The sequence below is a fragment of the Neovison vison genome, chromosome 3 (assembly GCF_020171115.1).
Source record: "Neovison vison isolate M4711 chromosome 3, ASM_NN_V1, whole genome shotgun sequence".
Classification (NCBI taxonomy): domain Eukaryota; kingdom Metazoa; phylum Chordata; class Mammalia; order Carnivora; family Mustelidae; genus Neogale; species Neogale vison.
In genome coordinates this window covers 137,512,613-137,535,033 of record NC_058093.1, presented here as the reverse complement: position 1 = coordinate 137,535,033, position 22,421 = coordinate 137,512,613, and the positions used below count along the sequence as shown (strand labels likewise).

Below are 22,421 nucleotides of genomic sequence, written 5' to 3'. Positions count from 1 at the left end.
GAGCCTGATGCGGGGCTCAATCCCAGGACCCTGGGATCATGACCTGAGCTGAAGGCAGAGGCTTAACCCACAGAGAAGCTCGCTGCTGTTTTCGCTAAGGTCACTGATTAGACGAAGCCGGTTTTTGTCCCCAGTTATCTCAGACCTAAGGGCAGACCCATTCAGACCCAGGCCGACAAAGGTTTATGGCTTGTGACTCCAGGCTCATGAGAAACAGGATGGAGACAACAGCGTTCACAGGCCACTGTCTAGTCAGAGGACTAGACAAATGAACCTGTAATAATAATAAGGCAGCATGTGATCAAGGAAGTGCAGCGTGGGTGCGGAGAGCAGGAGGGAACCAGTACAGCTAGAGCAATCAGGGTGGACTTCTGGAGGAAGGGGTTTTTCCTGAGTAATCTTGACAGCATGGACAGGGAATCAAGGGCCAGAGAGGGATTGAAGCCAAGAAGCTGTTGGGGAAAGGAAGCTTTCTAGTCAAGAGGGTGGTGTGAGTGGTTCAGGCTTAAAGGAATCTTAAAAAACCAAAAACAAAAAACTCATTTTTTTAAATGATTTTATAAATACTACAAAGCACTTAATCATGAAAACCCACAACAGACAAGACATTAAACACCTACAGTTTCTGAGCTAGCTTTCATATGGCCTTTGCTGAGGTGGTAAGGTAGAGTCATCAGAGACAGAGAAGCCACAGGGCCCTGGAAAAGCCTGTGGGGAGACCCCACGGAGGAAATCCCCTAGAGGGGAGCTGTAGGCTTTGGAGAGGCACCTGCTCGCTGTCCTCCTGCCCCCTCCTGTCCTAGAGAGAAGACTTGGCTATAGGTTAATACTTTGGAGAACCACAAACGTGTAGATCGGTGGTCTTTTAGTCCATTCTGTAGATAACACAGTATTTCAAATGCCTCGCCTGCTACTTCCTTCCCACTACTCCCCCCACCCCCCACCCCCGCCACGACAGATCTGTAATATAAACACATTCTCTGTGTTGATAAGGAAATATGAGCTTGCTTTTTCAGTTATCTACCAGAAATTCTTACACCAGGAAAACTGAAACAATAAAGGTGTATCTTTGAAGGTCAATAAATCAGTGCTTTATGAGGCCATGAAAAGGGGAGTTCCAGACCAGGGCCTCCTTTGCAGAGAGTGTTGTGTTGAGAAGGTGCTGCGTGAACTTTATCACCATGTCAGTATTAAAATTTCCCCCGTTGTATTTTCCTATTTCCTATTTTGAAGTACAGAGAAAAACTAATATTGTTTTTCCCACACAGTGTGTCTAAGGTGCCAGAGGTGGTGTTTGTTGTCTAGGCCATTTTTGTTTTGTCTTGGTTTGGTTTTGGGTTTTTGTTTTTGTTTTTGTTTTGTTTTGTTTTGTTTTTGCTGATATGGGTCTGCACCCTGATGGTCATTGGCTCTCCAGGTGATTCACTCCCAAGGGCACCTGCCCGCCCTGTCGGGTGGCCTCCGCAGACTGCCAGTCCTCCGTGTCCCGGCAGCATCCCGACCCTAGCCCGCAAGGGAAGCACCCCTCACGGGGCCTAAGGCAACCTGACCTCACGTCCGCGCACCCAGAGCTGGTCTGGGGAGCATTCTGCCCAGCAGGTGAGTGCCCCCCCCCCAGCAGCAGGCACTGCCAGGCTCTCCACCTGGTCGGCAGAAGTCAGTCCCTTTCTCTTTGTGCTTCTCTCTGCTTGCAGTGGGGTGGGCTTCCCGCAGGGTCCACCGCTAGAAACTCCTTTCATGTTTTCTGCCCGGAGATCACGGAGCCGGGAGAAACCAAGAGTGAGACAGTGGGCTTCAGCAAAACAAAAGACTTCGTCGGTCTAAAGTTCGCAGTGAGCTTTTGAGGTTGAGCCCGGAGTGGGCGGCGAGTGAGATTACGCACGGCCCCATATCTCTGTCCTCATTCGGAGAGGCGCGCTCCGTCTGTTTCCTGCCGCCCAGACCGACCTGCCCGCGCGCCCCTGCAGGCTTCCCCGCGGTCTCCGAAGTCAAGGGCGGGCGGGCTGGCGCTGCTGTTCCTGCCTCTGCCGTTCTCACAGCAGCGCGCGCGCGCACACACACACACACACACACACACACACCCCACCGCCCACCCGTCAGCAGTTTGAAGCACATGCTTCAGGGATGTGTGCCGATAACCTGACATCTGCATTCGCTGCCTGGGCCCCCTCCTCTGCCTGGCCCCTTCCCAGCCTTTCATGTCTGCGGGCTGCTGCATCCAGAACAGGGGACCCAAGAGTGAGAAGTGACACCGAATCTGTGTTCATGTATTTCAACAAAATGAGCACTTACTAGGGCATGTGGGACACTCTGCAACAGGCGGAGGAGACAGAGACCAGGGCCATAGCCAGCCCCCCACACACCCCCTCTCCAGGAGGCGCACAGCTAGACCTGCGCACAGAGATTCGTGGAGGAGGCCTGTTTACTGGGAGCATTTTCCAAGTGTGGCAGGCACCCAGGACAAGGAGTGCTCTAACCTGCTTGAGAGAAGAGCTCCTCCTTCCTCATGGTCCAGTCATATACATCTAAAGCCCAGAAGGAGGGACAAGGGGGCAGCATTTGGGCTGGGGGACCCAGGGCAGCTGATGCCAGGAGATGTGACAGTGCAGGGTTTTCGGGGAACTCTAAAAAGGACCGTGCTCCTGGACTCCCAAGGACATGTGGGGAGAGGGAGAGAGAGCCAGCCCTGGAGAGACTTCTATGCAAGCAAAATAGTTCAGATTTTATCTGGCTGCTCTGTAGGCTGGGGAGGGTCATGCTCAGATTTGTGCGTTGCAAGGAAGGGGGTCGGGGGTGGGTCCAGGGGGCAGTAAGGAGGCCACTGCCCTGGTTTGGGGGGAGAGTCAGTGAAGGCTGGAATCAGGTCGGTGTAGTGGCAAGAGAAAGGAGAAGCCAAGTGCAGGAGTAATTTCAGAGCTAGCCGAGCAGTGCGAGGCACCCACAATACAGGGGCAAAGGATGTGGTTGGACTGAATACTTAAAAAAAAAAAAAAAAAAGATGTGATGGGTGTCAGAGTAAAATAGCTGACCATTTGAACTGTGTTTCTCACAGCTCATTAAGGAGACTTCTGTCTCAGGTTCAAGTCAAGAAGGATTTTTTTTTTCCTAAACTAGCAAGAAATGAATTTTAGGCCATTGAATTCCAGCTGCTTTGGATTATTTTACTGTGTGGAGAGACAAAGTTCATCACCCTCCAGCGAGGTAAACAAGCTGAGAGCCCCCAAGGCACTGGGATCCACGGGAAATTAGTGTGCTCTGGAATTTAGAGCCATTTCCTGACTTAAAGGTGTCTTTGAATCAGAAGCTCAGGATGTAGGCAGAATCTGAAACTCAGACTCAGGCAAGAGAGAGATAAGGGGCCAGGGATCCCAGAGGGTCCATCATTAAAGCAGGTGTGACCTGACCTGTGGTCCTCCTGCACTGGCCTCGAATATGTCCCCTGCTCCTAAATAGAAACCGTATTTACCTGGGAACCAGGGCGCAGCAAATCCTTTGCACTTAGAAAAAACACATTTTCCCAGTGGATTGTGGTGCCTACGAGAAGCGTTTCCCTTTCTCTCTACCCAGCTCCCTTCCGCCTCGCCTCCACCATCCCAAATCTAGCCGAGCAGGTGACACGGAGGCCCGGCGGGCACCAGCACAGTCAGAAAGCTGCCAGGTTTCAAAGTGGAAGGAAGAACCGACTGCAAAAACTATCCTTCCAGTTTATCAGAATAATAATAACTCATTACATTTCCTGTTCTCTGTGGAGAGTGCAAGGGCCACTTCCTCCCGCCACCAGAAATTTGAAGACTTTCCATTAAAAATGAGGAAGAAAAACTCTCTTAACTTTTCGTGAATGTGATGGTTAAACCTGGCAAGTGGGCAGGGAGGCCTGCGGTGGTGCATAAATCCTACTGGCCGCGCAGGGTTGGCCCTCATGGGTTCCCATGACACCCCTGAGTTGGAAAACCAACCACTTCCCCAAGGTATTGATTTTTTAAAAAAAATATTTGTTACTCTTTGAAATGCGGATAGCAGTGAACTTGACAGCGTGTATCTTTAAGTAGCATGAACAACTTGCCAAACGCCTGTCCAGTTAAAAGAAACCTGTATACAGGGCCCTTCCCTCCTCTCAACTTTGTACCCAAGATATTAAAGCAGAATCACGTCGAAAACTTCCCCGGTAATCGAGAATCTGTTCCATCTTAGAGCAGACTGGAGATTTTTCACATCCGCCTTCGCTAAGCCCCCTCCCTGTTCGTAATTCCCTATATCAGGAACTTCCCTATAGCAGACCTAAATCGAATATGTCACAATTTGACCCCATTTCCTCAAATTTGTTCTTTCAGAGGGGTAAAGATCAGTTGGTCAATGTTCTTTATTTTAATGTTTCCATTGTTGAAGATTGTTACCCACAACTTCCCTCTGCCCAGAGTTATTCATTCTGGTTCCTTGAACCTCTCTGTCAGCTTTTTTTCCTTTCAATTCAGTGGATCCTGATTTAGTACTTAGTGGCAAAAACTCACAGACAGCATAAACATACAAACAGAAGGCCAGAAGACCCCGTGGAAAACATCAGACCTCTGCCACATGCCCTTGACCCGAAGGCTCCCCATCTGGGAAGGCAGACGAGACAGGACAGTCCACACTCCTTGCAATGCCAAGGGTCTAAATCCCTACAAAAGAGGAACCCAGTAGATGGCCAGGAGCACGGGGCAGGGCGGAGGGATGGCTGGAGAACTGAGCATGTAGTTCCTGACCTGGTCCTGGCGGGTGGGGGTGTCTCTGAGGGCAGGCAGCAGGGGAAGGGGCACGGGAGACAGAGGAAAGCTGAGTCCAGTCCTGATGTCTGGAGTCCAGGGCTGGCCAGAGAGACCAGGAAAGGGTCAGGCCGACGTGGCAGTGGAGGGAGTGTGGTCTGACTCGTCGTGAAGGGCTGTGTGGACGAGCCTCAGGAGCTGGGACGCTACCCCGTGGGCAGTGTGGTCCCTGGGTCCAGCATCCCCACTACCTGGGAGCTTGTTAGACATGCACATTCCCAGGCCCTACCGCATGTCACTGCATCAGAACTTCTGGAGGCAGGGCTCAGCACTCCCGTCAAACAGTCTCTCCAGGGGATTCTGAGGCACCAGTAAGCTTGAGAACCCCTGCTGGAAACCCTGGGATTCCCTAAAAAGATTCTGAGCCAGCTCGACGTTAACATTGTAGGATCGGTTATATTAAAAACACCTGCCATCTGTTGGATCCCTTCTGTGTGCCAGGCTGTGCTTGGTGCATTCACTCTAATCCTCACTTGGGCAGGAGTGGGGGAGAGGGAGGCCCAGGGAGGCCCGGGTCGCACAGCCTGTAAGTGGCGGAGCTGGAACTCCTAACGGCCCCTCCAGAGGCAGGGCCTTCCCCCGCTCAGGGAAAGCGCTCACGCAGCCGACTGCACAACCTGTTGGGGGCCGGAGCAAGACCCTCCAGGAGTGCCGGACAAGAAGCAAGCTTTCCAGTGTCTTTGGAAATACTATAACCAGGCTGCTCCCTCAGGAGAGCTTTCTTCTGTTAACTCTTGTTATGCAAAAAGAAAAACGCTGTGACTTTAAGCAGGTCAAGTTTCAACCAGCGCCCTGAGTACCCCTCCCAGGGTCCCTGGCCAGTTGATCCCTGACTCAGGTGGAAAAGAAATGTGACATATTGAATCACCCCTGCCACTTCCTGGTGCAGAGATATCTCTGACTTCTCTGTGTTCCCCCCTCCGGGAAGACACCAGACTATCACTCACTGTCGTCCTGAGTGTGTCCCTGTCTTGCCACCTGCCCCGTTCTGTGCCAATGAGGTAGGGGAGGGGAGACAGGTGAAATGCGGCTCTATTATCTTTCTAAAGGTTCTCTGTGGCTTAGCATTACTATAATCACAGTGGATCTGGGGACACCTCTTTTGGCCCAAATGACCTGACTTCGATTTTGATGTCTCTACAGCAGCATGCTTCTGAATCCTTCCTATTCCGAACAGCCATCTTTCAGTGTTGTAGAAGTCACTGCCCTAAGTAGTAAGAGAAAAGCTCCAAACAGGAGAGTCAGACCATACCTAGCCTCTGGTCACCATCACGTCTTGAGCTTTCCCTTGGCGTGAGAGGAGGAGTCCCCAGTGGGGTTTGTATTACCCACACCCGGTAGCAAGAAACTTGGACACAGACCCCAGACCTCTGACAATGGAGGACCAGACACAGGGACAGCTGAGTTCAGTGGGAGCATACCTGAAATCTGTCTTAAAAGTTAACCCTTAATTTCTAATGGTTCCAAGGTTTAAAAAATTTTAAATGAAATCATAAAACATTGCCCCCCACGGGGCGCCTGGGTGGCTCAGTGGGTAAAGCCTCTGCCTTCCGCTCAGGTCAGGATCTCAGGGTCCTGGGATTGAGCCCCACATTGGGCTCTTTCCTCAGTGGGAAGCCTGCTTCCTCCCACTCTCTGCCTGTCTCTCTGCCTACTTGTGATCTCTCTCTCTCTCTCAAATAAATAAGTAAAATCTTTAAAACAAAACAAAACAAAACATTGCCCCCTTCTGATGAGTTCAGACATGGCTCAGTTGGGTCCGGGTGACCAGGCCCTTAAGGTCCTATATATATGTCAAATTGCAGACGGGCAAAGGATCGGAATGTGCCGCTGACTTGTGGTTATCCTAAGGGTGCAGAGCGGCCCTCACAGGCCGGTTGGTGCAGAAGGGGTGAGCAACAGGCCGCTTGCTCTGCCTTCCCCAGGAATGCAGAGGGACTTCAGGAAAAGGGACAGGGGCACCCATTCCCGAGCCTGAGGCCGGGCCAGCTGTGTTGTGTGCTGGTTGGGCAGATCTATGTTCTCCTGTCCCTATTAGAAAGGAGAATTTGAGGCCAGGAAGAGATTTCTTTTTTTTTTTTTTTAAAGATTTTATTTATTTATTTGACAGAGAGAAATCACAAGTAGATGGAGAGGCAGGCAGAGAGAGGGGGGGGGGAAGCAGGCTCCCTGCTGAGCAGAGAGCCCGATGCGGGACTCGATCCCAGGACCCTGAGATCATGACCTGAGCCGAAGGCAGCGGCTTAACCCACTGAGCCACCCAGGCGCCCCCAGGAAGAGATTTCTAAGCTCAGTTTTGCAAGTGCCTTCCCTCAGGGTGGCTCTCACTTTGCCCCAAATTGGTGGAACTCGTCTAAGCCCATGCTTGGAAGTTTGAGTTTAATCCAGAGCTAGGAGAAAACGATTGTGTCTTCTGGAAAGGGAAGTTAGGAGCTCACAGCGGTCCTTCGGGAAAAATGATTCGTCAGTTCAACAAGAATCTGAGCTTTTGCTACGGGCCTTTTCTGCACCCCTAACTGTTTCAGCCGATTACTCTGTCTTCTTTCAGGACGCAGGAAGTGAGAGAAAGGAAAGCCTCCAGCATAGTGCCTGGCACACGGGCGGTGTGTTGTAAGGGCCGACTCTTCCTTCACGCCCACTCAAGATAAATGGCATCTGTATCCAGTAGTGGGAGGTGGTTCTCAATATTCATTATATGGATGGAGATGCCTGTGTGGTGTTTGGGGATATGAGGAAGTTCTGGATCTTGGTCTTTAACATGATCTCTGACCTTGCCACACACAGACCAGCTGTAGCAGAACCGGGAGCCTGTTAGAAATGCAGGATCTCAGGGCCTGCCCCAGACCTACTGAAATCATCTGATTTCTGGGTAATTCTGTGCACGTCCGAGAAGCGCTGGACTTCACTCTTAGGGCCAGGGACCAGCTAGTCCCTTCTCTGGCCACGTCGGGGGCTCGTGGTCTTAGTAGCTTGGTGCATCTCCAGAATGAAGGCCGGGCCTGGAAGGAGGCTTGGGCTTCTGCAGGCCAGTGCGCTCTTGGAAGCACAGGGGTCGTTGACTTTAGCTGTGGGCACAACGGAAAAGTAGCTCTCATCTCAAATGCAAGCTTCAAAAAAATCAGGATGTTGAGAGAAAGAAAGAGAAAGAAACAGAGAAAGGAAGAAAAGAAAAATGAAAAAAGCAAGGAAAGGGAAGGAAAAGGCAGGCACTGGGAGAATAAAGGGGAATTCACTGGAGCCTCTCAAAAGGTTGGTAATACAAGGCCAAGTCAAAGCCTTCCTAATTACTGTGTTTAGGAAACAAAGGGTCCTTGCACTTTCCTTTCAAGTAGCCCACAGCTGCGAACTTGTTTCCCTCTTTATCTGTCTGGGAGACAAAGACACTTGCAATTGGAGTTTTGAAATGCAAGGTTATTTCTTCATTTTCCCTGGGGCCGTATGTTTTCTTTTCAAGGAACAGAGATAATGACTGTATTGTGCGGAAAGCGAGGAAGAGGGCTGAGCAGAAATCAATAGAGCTTTGATGGGCCCCTTTCTGAGGGAAGAGAGAGTGAGTGCAGCCACGGTGCTCCTGGTTTTCCTTCAAGAGCACACCTGGAAACCGGGGGTGGGGGGGTTGGCGATGCTGATGGGGCCACACACGCCTTTCAAGACGCTGATGAAGTCACTCACCGAATGCTTGCTGAGTCGAAATGGCCAGTATGTCAAGACATTGAATAGGCCGTAAGTTACTGTACGTTCTTGGGGTATTTTTTATTTTTTCATCATGCTTGACCTAAGTCAGATTTTTTTTTTCTGTGCCTAATATCTATTCCTAAAAAATCTTACAGCAAAGTGGTTAAGAGAGTAAATTCTTGGGGAACACCTGGGTGGCTCAGTCAGTTGAGCATCTGACTCTTGATTTTAGCTCAGGTTGTGATCTCAGGGTTGTGGACTCGAGCCCCACGGTGGGAGCGGGGCAGGGGGTCCACGCTCGGGGGGGGGGGGGTCTGCTGCAGAGTCTCTCTCCCTCCGCCCTCCCACTGTCCACGTGTGCTCTCTCTCTCTCAAATAAAAAGAAAGAAATCTGAAATGACAAAGATAGCACATTTTACATCATGTGCACCTTCCCACAGATAAAAATTTTTCAAAGTTCACCTCTGATGGCAGATGTTGTCATCCCAGCCCGGTAACGAAAACAGCGTGAAGCGCTGATTATTTAAGCCTTGACGGTGTCCGTCACCCGGGAGCCGGCCGTCAGAGCCACCCAGTCCGGGCGCTGCGGGGGCGCGTTCCCGAGATCGGGGTGATTATGTAATGAGTTGTGTGACTTCCTGGACCGCCCTCCCCTCACCGCGCCAGGCCCTGGGGCCCTGAAGCTCTTCCTGACTCGGCCCGCGCACTTGTTGGAGTTCTGCAAACGCCCCTTTACACCCACGGACAATCCTCCTTCTCTTGACACTTGCTGTGAACTTGGCTTCTTCCCTTCCTTTATCCGAGTCTCTACCAATGTCATCTGACCGGCACTTCCTTTCCCAGGCTCGTCACATCACCTCGCGGACCCAGACTGCGTTCTGGGTTAGCCTGTCCTCTGTGTTCTACCGTGGACGCTAAGCAAGGACACTCCTTCTCCCCGGGGCTCCCCCTGCTTCCTCCTCTGCCTACCTGCCCTAGCACCAGCCTTCACTTCTCCCTGCTCTGCCTGCACCCCTCAGCCCTGCCCCCCTCACCCCTGCCCTCTGGGGTTTGTGCGCCTCCCTCTGTGATCTCTTCCCAGTCCTGGATGTGGGGAAGATGAAGCCTGGGCCCAGCTCTCTCGCCTTCCCTGCCCGTGACCAGGGCGGGTCAAATGCAGACACTCGGTGTGCTTGGATCTTTCCAGAGCAGCAGCTCTTGCTCTGTTTCGTGGGTCTCTATTACAGTTGTCCGTCTGTCTGTGCCTGTGTCCGGTGCTAAGCACTTTGAGAGGCCAGGGATGGGCTGATTTCTTCAGTCCCGCACCTAGCCAATCCCTTGCCCAAGTATGAAGGCTCAGTTAAGACACCTTTGAGGGTCTGATGATAGCAGAGCTTTCGAAGTGATAGCTGCCCTCTAGTATTAGACCCTAGGCCAGAGCAGGATTGTCTTCTGGTCATAAGCACCGCAAATGAGAGGCAAAGGAGTGACTGGCCTTACTCTGTTACTTGCACAGTGAGTAAATGAATCACAACCGCCTCATGGAGTGTGGTCTCTGTGTGGGGAGGGGTTGATTCATATTTGTTATTTTCAGTGAGACAGTGGGAGTTGACCAGCTGTGATGAATATCCTTCGAGTCTGAGTTTCACGTCCTCTTTGTTACTGGAAACATATTCATAAAATGCATCGTAGAATGTTCCAGATCCTTTCAAGATTTTATTTATTTATTTGAGAGAGAGAGAGAGCAAGAGTGGCATGGGGGGTGGGAGGGCAGAGGGGGAGGGAGAAGCAGGCCCCCCGCTGAGCAGGGAGCCTGACATGGGGCTCTGTCCCAGGACCCCAGGATCATGGCCCAAGCTGAAGGCAGATGCTTAACTGACTGAGCCACCCAGGTGTCCCCTGTTCCAGATCCTTTAATAGCAGATCAATTAGCAGAGTATCTGTGACAGTCATAATGTTCTTCACAATCAAACACAGTAGACACATCTTTTCATGTTAATTAGAGAATACTTGAGCCTCAATTTTAGCAGATTTTTCCCCCCAAGAGTTGTGTATAAACTATATTTCTGTGAAATGAATTATATTTTAAATACTCAGGGCATTTTCTGTTCAGACCCTCTGATTCTCTGTACCCACTTCTGTTCTGACTTGGGCCATGTACCTGGCTGGTTCAAGGGTGTCTCCAAGTTTTCAGTGGTCCCATAGCTCAATATCTCCCAGGTGAGGGCAGTATGCTAGGTGATCTGTTGGCGTGTATGGGGGGGTCCCCAAAAGCTGCCCCTTTCTTCTCTTTGTGCCTGTATAAGCTATTGTCTTCCTAGATGCCTGTGTAACGTTGTTCTGAAGTGTGGAATCTGAAGCTTTTGTTTGTACAAAAGGAAAATGAGGCTGATACTCTGTAAATCTCCAAGCTTGAACTTCTGTCAGTTTATTTAAAATGAAAATGTGTAGAAGGCATTTGGTCATAACTCAGTTATGTCCTAGTTAACAGAAATCCCTGGCAGATAAAATCTAGCAGCCACTTTATCAGCAGCCGCCCTGAGTAAACTGTCTCTGCCCTCATTCAAGTGCACCCCGTGTCACAGACTGAACCCCCCAGACAGAAAACCACTGAGATGAGTCTGACCACTTGTCACGATTTCAATCCTATGAGAAAACACTTCTTTCTGTGAAATCAAATATGCTTTTAAAAAGGGCATTTTTTCCCCCCGGGCGCCTGCGTGACTCAGTTAGTTAAGTGGCTTCATGGGCTCCGGTCATGATCCTGGAGTCCTGGGATCGAGCCTCGCATCGGGCTCCCTGCTTAGCGGGGAGTCTGCCTTTTCTGCCCACCCCCATTGCCCCACCCCTGCTCATGCTCTCTCTTGTTCTCTCTCTTTCAAATAAATACATAAAATCTTAAAACAAAAACAAAAACAAAAAACAAAAAACAACGTTTTTTTTCCCCCCCATTCCCTCACCTTGGTACACTCAGGGAAACTGCCAGGTCTTCAGAATTTCCTGCAGGCCCCCTCCTTCCCATTTCCATCTTCTTCCCCTTTTCTGGTTACAGTCTTCCCTTTACCTCCTCAGGGAAGGATCTGCTCTAAGTGACGGATGCTTACCAGCCCTGCCCAGGTAGGCGCGGTGGAATCCAGCGCCCCCATCACTGGCCACTGGCCCAGGCATTGCCGTTGTGCTGAGCGAATAAGGCGGTTGTAGTAGAGAGTTGGTAGAGACATCTCAGCTTCAACGGGGGGAAGCGGAGCCTTACTTTTTCTGAGTACTGCTGCCTCGTGTGCATGGATGATCACATGTGATCTCGCGGCAGCGGGAGGCGCGCGATGATTAGCCCGATTTTACAGGTGAGAAGACTAAGGCTTAGAATGGCCCTCCCCCTTGTCCTCAGGTTGTAGAAAGGTGGCCAAGCTCCTACCATCGCAGCCAAACAGGAAGCTCCATTCTGAGCACTGGGTGGGAGGATGCCGGAGCCCACTGCCCTAACCATGCGGCGGCCGGGCCGGAGCCCACTGCCCTAACCATGCGGCGGCCGGGCCAGGCCCTTCCTCCCGGTCCCATGCTCCCCTCGTCCCGTGTCCCCCCGGCCCTTCCCTCTGTTCTGCGGAATTCCTGCATGCTGGCACGTCAGACTTTATTTTAGTTAATATTTCATTTTTCTTTCTTTGCTTCTTTTTTCTGTCTTACTGGACCTCTGAGCTACAAATGACTCCTGTGTCATTTCCACTTCTGGTTATGAACTTTTAACCAAGAAGCATGAGGGTAGGATGCTTTCTTTTTATCAGTAGACGTATGACTGTGCCGTGATCGAGGACAGATGAGTAGAGAAGAGCATCGGGAGACTCCTGGAGGAGAGGAACTAAGGACGGAGTAAGCCTCAGGGTTCCTCAGAGCACCTCCATGGGGAAGGGGGCTGACCCTCTGAGACAGCTGTGAGGGGAGGACCTCTCTGGCCTGCCTTCGCAGCCAGAGAAGAGAAGTCGTCGCTCAAGGAAATGCTGGAGGAGCAGCAGCGTTTGCTAGGTTGCTCTGATCGGTTCAGTTGTCTTTATCGCCATTATCTCTTGTTTGTCACTTACTTGTTTCTAGAAACAAAGTCTTCAGGGACAGTTTCCTGGCGTGAGACCATAGACCATGCTCATACACCAGCTGTCTTGGTGTTCTGAGGGACATGTCCCCTCCCTTGTCCCCGGTACTCTGCTCTGAGCAGGAACAGTTTCAGTGGTGACTTTCTTTAAGGACGCTTTTTCTCAAGGGCCGCGGGACTATTAAGTGAGGTGTTAGTTTCACATTTCATAGTTTCTCTCTTAACAAAAACCACATCTCTCAATTCTGCAACATTCAGAAATCTGATACCATCTTTACTTAAATTATAGCCAAATTTCTCAAATAGAGTCACAGATGATATTTTATAGAATGAAATCTATGGAAAATCCCTCATTTGTTTTTCTGGGTTGGGTTCTTTTTTCCCCTTGATCTGACAGAAGGGGCCAAGCTTCTTTCTGCTCTGTCAGATGTCAGCATGAGTCTTCAGTAGAGCCAGAAAGTAATTTTAGTTTCTGTGATGACTTTCACTACAGTTGGGTTGCTTAACAGCACAAAAAAAAAAAATATTTAAGTCAACCTTCCCTACAGGATCTAGATACAGACCCATGGGTCTCTGTCACTCCACTGGTAGAGAGGTTGTGTTTCTTCCGTTTCCTTTTTTTCAGAATCGGACCCTATGTGTCTTTGCATTGGGAAATAAATCCACGCAGCTTTATACAGAGAAACCTGATTTACAATTTATTATCTTCCCCTGCCCCCCAAAGTCTTTGTACCAACTGTGGACATGCTTCTTCCAGACAAGTCTGCCATCTGTCAGAATAAACAGCAGCCTGTACGCCTCAAAAAAAAAATATGCGCGCGACACAAAACATACAAGAAAGTAAAGCAACAGAAGGCAAATCAATTAAGTGTCACGTCTTGCCATTTTAACTCCTTTTTTTAGGATTTTCCAAGGAATGTATGCGGGTGGGTGGGCAACGGAAAGCGTATTTGCTATAAACAGACTCTCGTGTTCCTTATTCATTCAGGGGAGGTGTAGCAGAGAACAAGGTTAGTTGACATAAACTGTGGGCCAGACATCGTGTTAGTAGTTTATTAAGAACTGTAGTAAGCAGGTGCCTGCGTGGCTCAGTGGGTTAAGCCTCTGCCTTTGGTTCAGGTCATGATCTCAGGGTCCTGGGATTGAGCCCCGCATCGGGCTCTCTGCTCAGCAGGGAGCCTGCTTCCCCCTCTCTGTCTGCCTGCCTCACTACCTACTTGTGATTTCTCTTTCTGTCAAATAAATAAATGAATACATCTTAAAAAAAAAAAAAAAGAACTATAGTAGGACCCTGTCGGTACATAGCTGGTTTTTCTTACTCCCACTAAGAAGTCCAAGTACTGTTGTATTATCCACCAAACACAAGTACTGTGAACAGATTTACACCAGGTTGACCTCCAGATCAGCTGTTTCGTAGAATAGTTTCCCCGGTGGATCCCAGGTCGCTTCTCCCCCACACCTGCCTGGGACGCACAGGGAAACGGTCGCACTGGTCCTACCGGGAGAAGTGGTTGGGAGAAGAGTCACGGGGAGACTTCCCTCGAAGCCTGTGGTTACTTTTGGATTTTATATCACATGGCTGTATTCTTTAGTAACTGGACATTTGCTTGTTTATTATTTGAGCGAGAGAGAATGAGTGCGCCTGCGCGAGGGGAGGGGCAGAGGGAGAGCAAGGCCGACTCCGCAGACTCCGTACTGAGCGTGGAGCTGGACACGGAGCTGGAACTCATGAACCTGAGGATCAGGATCCTGAGGTCATGACCCTGTGCTCGCGACCTGAGCAGGAGCTAAGAGTCTTGATGCTCAACCGACTGAGCCACCCAGGCACCCCTAATAACTAGAAACTTAAAAAGTGGTTCCACTTTATTTGTTTAATGAAGACAACGATGGTTCAAAAGCTCTATTGCTTTAGAAGGAAACAAGTCAAACTTAAAGGAGAACTGGAAAAAAAGATCCAGATAACTAGAAGGTTGTGTATCTCAATTCAGTTACCAAAGGCCTTCTGCTGCTGGGTCTTGAGCAAACAAGAAGACTGTAGGTAGACCAAGAAATCACCCCATTAACTGCAGTCTTGGGCTAAGTTCCCCTATTCCGCGGGGGAGTGCGGTTCTGTAACACTGGAGCAGGAACAGCTTTTTATCAAATTACTGCCCTACTACCGTTGCTACGGATCATAATAGCTACCACCTCACAACAGAGAGCTTGGTCTTGGAGGGTGGCCTCAGGCCCCAGTTTGAGCAGTTGGAAGGGAAGGCTTGAGGACCAGCAGGGACTCCAGGGCCCGGTGAGATGGGAGACATCCGAACCCAACTCTGTAGGCAAAGGAAAGCATGGGACTGGGAGGGGCGGGCGGGCGTCCATTCATTCACACCGAAACATGGCATTCAAAGGATGTACCTGGCAAGGCATCCAGGCAGAAGGAGGCTGGCATAAAGGAGCTCCAGTGCATGAAGGAGATCCAGCGCAGGCTAACCAGAAACCAAACCCTAGCAGGCAGGCCTCGGGGACTTGGAAGCTGGGAGGCAGACAGGTAGACTCAGTCTGGCCTGCAGCTCCGCGAGACGAGCCAAGTCTCCAGGGGACCAGCAGCAGGCCAGCAAATCAGAGATTTGGATTTCCTAATCATTACAAGCACAGGTACTGTGGTTCAGAGAGCAGCCCGGAGCCTGTTCCTGGGAGCGGAGCACAGCTCAGGGGGAGACTAGCACAGGGAGGCCACAGCGACATGCGGCGCTGGGTCGGGGTAGCTGCGAGGTCCTCTAGTGGGAGGCTTCAGCCTGGAGCTGCGTCTCTGGAAAAGGAGGGAAGGAAAGTTGGTAGAGAGCCAGCAGCGAAGGGGAAGGAAGACAAAGGCATGACTTGCCTTCTCCTGAATGTGTAGCCGTCCTCAAGAAAATTGTCACATTCTTTCTGTTAACCCCCAAACCATAGTTCTTTACGTATATGTGTATGTAGCCGGTTGCATTGTATTTGTGTTGCCATCGTGAAGGTCTGAAGCCACACTGCAAAGCACAGAATGTGCCCAAGAACAAAATAACATTCTGTTTAAGCTGTACCTCCAAGTAATTTTCTGCCTCACCACTGCAAGTTTTCCAGAAGCAGAAGGCTGCTGCTTCTGAAAAGATCCATAACCCTAGAGCTCTGTCAAGCAGATATGTTGTTTTGGGGGTAATACGAATGTTCTAGAATTATATAGCAGTGGTGTTTGCACGGCCCTGTGAATATACTAAACCACTGGCATGTCCTCTCAGAGGGTGAATTTTATATGAGTTATCTATTGATTATTAAAACAGAAGACACGTCCAGCTATAGAGTCACAGTAAGCTTAGGAGCGAAGAATGGAATCGGAGGGATAGTTTGAAACTCAGTTTAAGAGCTACAACACCTGGTCACCTCTGGAATCCATAGACCTCCCCCTTCTTGCCAGGAGGTGTAAGGCCCCGGGTTAGACAGTGGGCCGAGTGGATCCCGGCCTCGCTCCTGGACGGGCCGACAAGCCGTCCACCTGCTCACATCCGACGGTGCTCCCCGGAGGGCGCTGTGGAGCCCAGGGCAGCGCCAGGAGGCTTGGGACAGCGTGCGCGGCAGCCCGCCAGGTCACGGGGTAGCCCTCTCACCAAATTCCCCTAAAAAGAACCTCTCTGTGTGTACCATCAAGCCCGAGTTTATCTCACAGAGACTGTTGCAGCTTTCGAACGGGGCAGAAGCAATTGATAACCTTTATCAGCCTCTGTCGTGGGCGCGGGAGCGCTCACACGCGGTCGGCTCAGCCCAGGCCGAGGGGCGCGATTCGCACAGGCCGCGTCCAGCTTCTCCGTGTTGCTTCGGTCCGTCTCTCCTCCATGCCCGTTGCTGTGCGAGGCGCACGGGGGCTGCCCACCGAGGCGCGGCTGCCTCTAAACACCGGAAGGGACAGAGAAGGGGAAGGAGGGGTGGTTTCTGGGCTGTGTTCTTGCTGGTTTCGTCCTTCAGCCCTTGTCCCACGGCCGCGGCGCGGAGCCCCCGGCGGGGGAGCGTCAGGCCGACCTGGCCCACCTACAGCCTTTCCTGCGCAACGGGCTCTGTGAGCCCATTGACCTTGTCGTTGACCTCACCAGAACGGTCCCTGGCCCCCACTCCCTCCATAAGCCCTTTGTCTGGCCAGCATGCGGTCAGACAGGTCCACATTGGCTGTGTCCCCCACAGCCCACTCCGCTGGCCTCGGGCTTTCTGGGTGTGGGGCTCTCTTCAGAACTGAGGTCTTCTGGGCCTGCATGGCTGCTTCTAAGCTCTGTGATTTCTATACCTTCAGTCCAGTCCCTCAGGCGAGCCCTCTGTGAGCTCTGTCTGGGCTCCCACCACTCTGCTGATGGGCCTCCGGTGCCATCCCCATCCCACGTGCCACAGCAGGCCTCAGTGGCTCTGTCTGACCTGTTCACGCCATTTTTTTTTTTAAGATTTTATTTATTTGACAGAGACAGAGAGAGCACAAGCAGGCAGAGGGAGAGAGAGAAGCAGACTCCCCACCAAGCAAGGAGCCTGATGCAGGACTCGATCCCAGGACCGTGGGATCATGACCTGAGCTGAAGGCAGACTTTAACCCACTGAGCCACCCTGGCATCCCCTGTTCGCACCATTTAAGTGGTCTTCCTTGCCTCTCCTTCCCCTGCCGGTTGCTTTTCCCTCCTCTGGCTGATTTCTCTGTATCCTGTAAGACAGAGCTCACTTATCAGACCCAGGAGGGATCTTGGTCCTTGGTCTGCGGCACCTCGTGTCTGTTCAGCCAGACCCCCTGCTGGGTGGTCGCCGGGCTCACTGTCCAATGTGACCGCCTGTCCACAGCACTGTTGTTTCTCTCACTCCGAGAAAGCTGATGCAGAGAGGAGCTTTTCTGTGACAAAGTGATAAGAATCTCTGAGTGACGGTAGGGGACTTGGCTTTTTGTTTTGTTTTGTTTTGCTTTATCTAGATGGGCAGATTTGGAAATTCTATTTGTACTAGACTTATACAGAGGCTCAAAAAGCTTAAGCAGCTTGGCAGGGGGTCCCTCAGCCAGCAGGCGGTGAGGACTTCTTCAGCCAGGCTCGGACTCCAACCCCGCAGGGTTCCTATGACCTCCTGCTGTCCCGCTTTAAGACATTCTCAGCAGGTTTAAATTTTAAAAGGTAAGCAGTATTAAAAATCAGAGGAAGTGTGTAAGTCCAAACTTGACATCCCTGGTATATGATAGCTATAGTAAGGGTCTTCCTTATGTTCTCCTACAGTTTTGTGACCAAATTTGGGACTATAATCCATCATATTACCAGATATTTTTTAAAAGACTTATTTATTTTAGAGAGAGAGAAAGAGAGGGAGAGCCTGGGCAGCGGAAGGGGTAGAGGGGGGAGGGAGAGGCTCCTCCAGCAGACTCCTCGCTGAGCACCGAGCAGACTGCCAGCTCGATCCCAGGACCCTGAGATTGGCAGGACCTGAGCAGAAACCAAGAGTCGAACACGTAACCAACTGAGCCACCCAGGCGCCCCGTAACCAGAATATTTTTAAATGCTTTAATGGATTTTTAAGCCAGTATCAGTTGGCTTTATACGTTCTTAGTGGGGAGCGGGCTAGTGCAGGAGAGTGACATTTTGGGGGGAGGTGATAACACATAGAGCAGTTTCAAGACTGTTTATTGTATTTTCTTATGCTTTTCAGAAATGGAATTCAGTGATTCACTTTTTATTTTATCCAGAAGGGACTTGTGCAAACTCTCTGTCTGATGTCAATTTTTTTTCAGGTGACTTTTCAGATCACCCCTCCGTGTGCCCGTGAGAGGCATTATGAGCATTTTGGACGATGCTGTAACAAGTGTGAGCCTGGTGTGTATTTCTGAGCCCTCTTTCCTTGTTCCTCAGAAGTGGATGGGGCTTTCATTTTATCTTTTAAATTCAAGGGATAATTTCAATGCTGCCAGCTTAAGAAAAAGCAATTGGATAGTGGCAGGGAGTAATGTGTCCCTCTGAAGACAAAAACCTTTCGATAGATAAAATCCCTTAAAAGCAATTGTAGAAGCTAGTACTTAATTTATACTGGAATACGGTTTTCCAAAACACTATTTCTTGAGAAAGCGAGGTTATATTTTATATATTTTAGCACTTTGCAATTCAAACTTTCAACATATAAAATGCACCTCTTATTTAAAAGTATTTTACAGAAAAATTTCTTGGGGGGAATAACCATACTGGAGTTGTTCCTGCTGCAAATTGCCTAAACCCTGTTATATCTTCTCCTCACACCCCTGTTGAGAGGCAGGACTGCTCACCTCCCCCCACAGCTGCTCTGCCAGAATGAGGCCAAGTGTTTCTAGGGCCTCAGTGAAGTCCCGAGTCCGCAGTTTCTTCCTCACTCACTCATTGTTCTAGAAGCGGTGGTTAATTACATCCGGACATCAGGATCCTTTAGCTATTCAAGCTATAAATATTTCTCGGATGTGTAGAACCAAGACCCAGTGATTTGGGGAGCATGCGTGTGTGAGTGTGTATATGTTTGTGTGTGTGTGTGTGTGTTACTCTGGTCATTCTGTTAATTGAGGGCCCATGGTAGATGTAGGACAAAGGAAGTTAACACTCCAAATTGGCAGTAGAGGGGATCTTGAAGATGGGAGGACAGGGGTACAATGAAATTCTTGCTTAGCCCCCAGGGAGCCCCTCAAAATTTTATAGGCACGTTTGAAGACCATCATCTTTTCCTTGGTCAGCAGAGGTGTGTGGTGGGAAGGGTGATCTTTTACTGAGATGAACTAAAATGTGGCTGTGACCATATAGACACAGCCAACCTAGCGGAGATTATTTATTTTTATAAAAGATTTTATTTATTTGACCAAGAGAGCACAAACAGGGGGAGGGGCAGAGGGAGAAGGAGAAGCAGACTCCCCACTGAGCAGGGAGCCCAAGGTGGGGCCTGATCCCAGGACCCCAGTAGCGTGACCTGAGCCAGAGGCAGACGTTTAACCAACTGAGCCACCCAGGCGCTCCTAGGGGAGGTTGTTTTAGCCAGCTGGGCAGCCTGAGGAGCCCATCACTGATACGTGTCCCTATTCTGTGTACCAGACTGTGTTAGGGGACTTCCTAGGATCACAGTCATTTAAATTGTCTGGTAAATTGCTGTATTTCTGTTGTTATTTTAGGGGGGTATTTTTAATTCTTGCATTTTTTTTTCTTCTAATTGAAGGAAAGTACATGTCTTCTAAATGCACTACTACCTCGGAAAGTGTATGCTTGCCCTGTGGCCCAGATGAATACTTAGACACCTGGAATGAGGAAGATAAGTGTCTGCTGCATAAGGTTTGTGACACAGGTGAGTCAGTCATGTCAGCAGGGAGTGTGGATAAGTGCTATTTTTAGATACAGTAGTGCTCTCTCTTTTGGAGGGTATAGGAAGAAGTCTTTGACCGTGGACCCCCAGAGGTAAGTGCTTCAGATCCCAGAAGCATTGTATTAACATTCTTCATTGAGAACCTTCTTTCTGGAGTATAATTGTGTCTCAGTGTAATCACAGAGCACACGTGTTACAGTTGACAAAATCTTGCCACAATGTTTCTGTGTATGTTGTGTTATTTAATTTCCACAGAAGCCCCAGCAAGTAACCACAGTTATCCCATTTCAAAGAGGGAGAATGGGAGACCAGGAGAGGTTCGGTTACTTTTCCAAGGTCAACAAATTAGGAGCTGAACTCAAAGCCAGATCTCTCAAGACTTCTTCCTGAACCTTAAGTGTCTTCCTAACTCTACAGTTTGATCTTACAGGGGTGCTATAGTTTTTTGTTTGTTTGTTTTCTTTTCTTTTTTTTTTTTTTTTAAAGATTTTATTTATTTATTTGACAGAGAGAGATTACAAGTAGGCAGAGAGAGAAGGAGGAGGAAGCAGGCTCCCTGCTGAGCAGAGAGCCTGATGCGGGACTCGATCCCAGGACCCCGAGATCATGACCTGAGCCGAAGGCAGTGGCTTAACCCACTGAGCCACCCAGGCACCCTGTTTGTTTGTTTTCTACTCAAAAATTTTTTTTAAAGTTTTTGTTTTTGTTTTTAAAGATTTTATTTATTTATTTGACAGACAGAGATCACAAGTAGGCAGAGAGGCAGGCAGAGAGAGAGAGAGGAGGAAGCAGGCTCCCCGCGGAGCAGAGAGCCCAATGTGGGGCTCGATCCCAGGACCCTGGGATCATGACCTGAGCCGAAGGCAGAGGCTTTAACCCACTGAGCCACCCAGGCGCCCCTCTACTCAAAATTTTTTAAAATTATAATTTAATTGAAGGAATCAGAATCAAAATATGTCCCTTAACCTAGAGGTTCCTTTCCCTCTTTTTTTTTTTTTCTTTTTCATTTTAATCTGTTAGAGAGACCACATTGCAGTCCTGTGGGTTACAGGAATCCTGTAGGTCACAGTCTGATTTCAGCTGCTTGCACTCCTTGGTGTCATTTAATGTATTTTTCTGTCTCCTGTATTTCCTATGAGTGGTTGTTGGATCTAGAAGGCTGGTCAGAAGCTGGTTTGTAGTTTTTATTTTATTTTATTTTTTTTGCAAAACCGTGTCACCGTTGGCATAATCTAGTTACATCAGGGTCTTATAGAAACTGCTTATCTCTCTTCTTGTGATACGAGCAGCTGTTGACCATCATGGCCTAGACCCATTTTCATGAAGAGCTGTAGGTAGATGACCTTCTATCATTCCTCCTTCAGATGGCTGGATACTTTATGAAGGGAAGCTTTCCTCGGCAGCTATCCATCTCCCTGAAGTATAGTCTAGACGGGAAAGGCAGAATGAATGCTTATAGCTTTATTTACCACTTTCCAAATCATAACTTGATCTCTATGCTTTCTTCAAAGGATTTATATCCATTCAGACATATTTGAGGTGTTTTAATCTATTACAGTTCCTAGGTGTATGGATGCTCGGATTGTCTCACCTCTTCCAGGGACCCCCCACCCCCCAGCCCAGTCTTTGATATGACCCCAGGTGACCCTAAGAGTTTTCCTTGCTTCCAGGTTCATCCTGGACATTCCCTGCCTCAAACCTTGAATCAATCATTTCCTTAAGAATTTGTGATTGCTTCCTGCAGAACATCTTATTTAGCAACCTCAGTCTGGGTGCTAGGGAGGTTCACTGCTACCGGACTGATCCTTGTTTATAGGTTCTTTTCAGTGGACAGAACTAGGAGTGAAGTATTTTTTTTAAACATCATAACTTTCTAGTGGGTTAGAGACAGCTGGCAGATTGTGGCTGCAGAAAGTAACATGGAAACTCCACTGAGCAGAAGCATCTGATCAAATCTTTTTTCTTTCCCACTGCTTAGTAATGACCTTGACTCACTGCTGTCTCTTGGAAATAAAGATTCATTCTGTCTACTGCCAAAGCTGATTAAAGCCCCAAACCTGGTACATTAAAATATTTAAAAACATGTCAGAATTGTTCACCACCACACAGGCTTGCGTTCACTCACAACTAAGTGGGGCCATGGGACTAGAATTTTCCAAAGAAGTGATGTGTCTGTTCTGGGTGTTAAGCACATGTTTAGGCAGAGTGGCCTCCGAGCTGCACCAGTGACCTGGGCCTCGCAGGATGGACCCAGGAGGAACACAGGAAGATTTCTCCAGGTTTGCCACGCTCTGGTCTGAAAGGAATGGAAATAGGAAATGTCCCTTCCCTGCTGGCGGTAATTTGAGACAGCAAAGGAGACAGGGTTCTGGTTTCCCTGTTTATCTGTCCCTTGGAACTCTGTCCTAGTCCGTTCAAGCTTCTATAATAGAACAGCACAGACTGAGGGGCTTAAACAACAGACATTTATTTCTCATGGCTGGACGTGGGAGACAGGGTGCCAGCATGGTTGGGTTCTTGGTGAGAACCTGCGTTAGGATTTCAAGACACTA

At 49.5% G+C, this 22,421-nt stretch overlaps 1 protein-coding gene across 1 annotated transcript in view; it reads left to right on the top strand.

Moving 5' to 3' along the window:
- The window catches only part of TNFRSF11A (TNF receptor superfamily member 11a), a 49,926-nt gene that overhangs the window by 2,438 nt on the left and 25,067 nt on the right, over positions 1 to 22,421 (top strand). The window contains exons 2-3 of the mRNA XM_044244385.1: positions 18,293 to 18,374; positions 19,726 to 19,851. Of these exons, the coding sequence (XP_044100320.1) occupies positions 18,293 to 18,374; positions 19,726 to 19,851 (208 nt within the window). The remainder of the gene's footprint in view (positions 1 to 18,292; positions 18,375 to 19,725; positions 19,852 to 22,421) is intronic.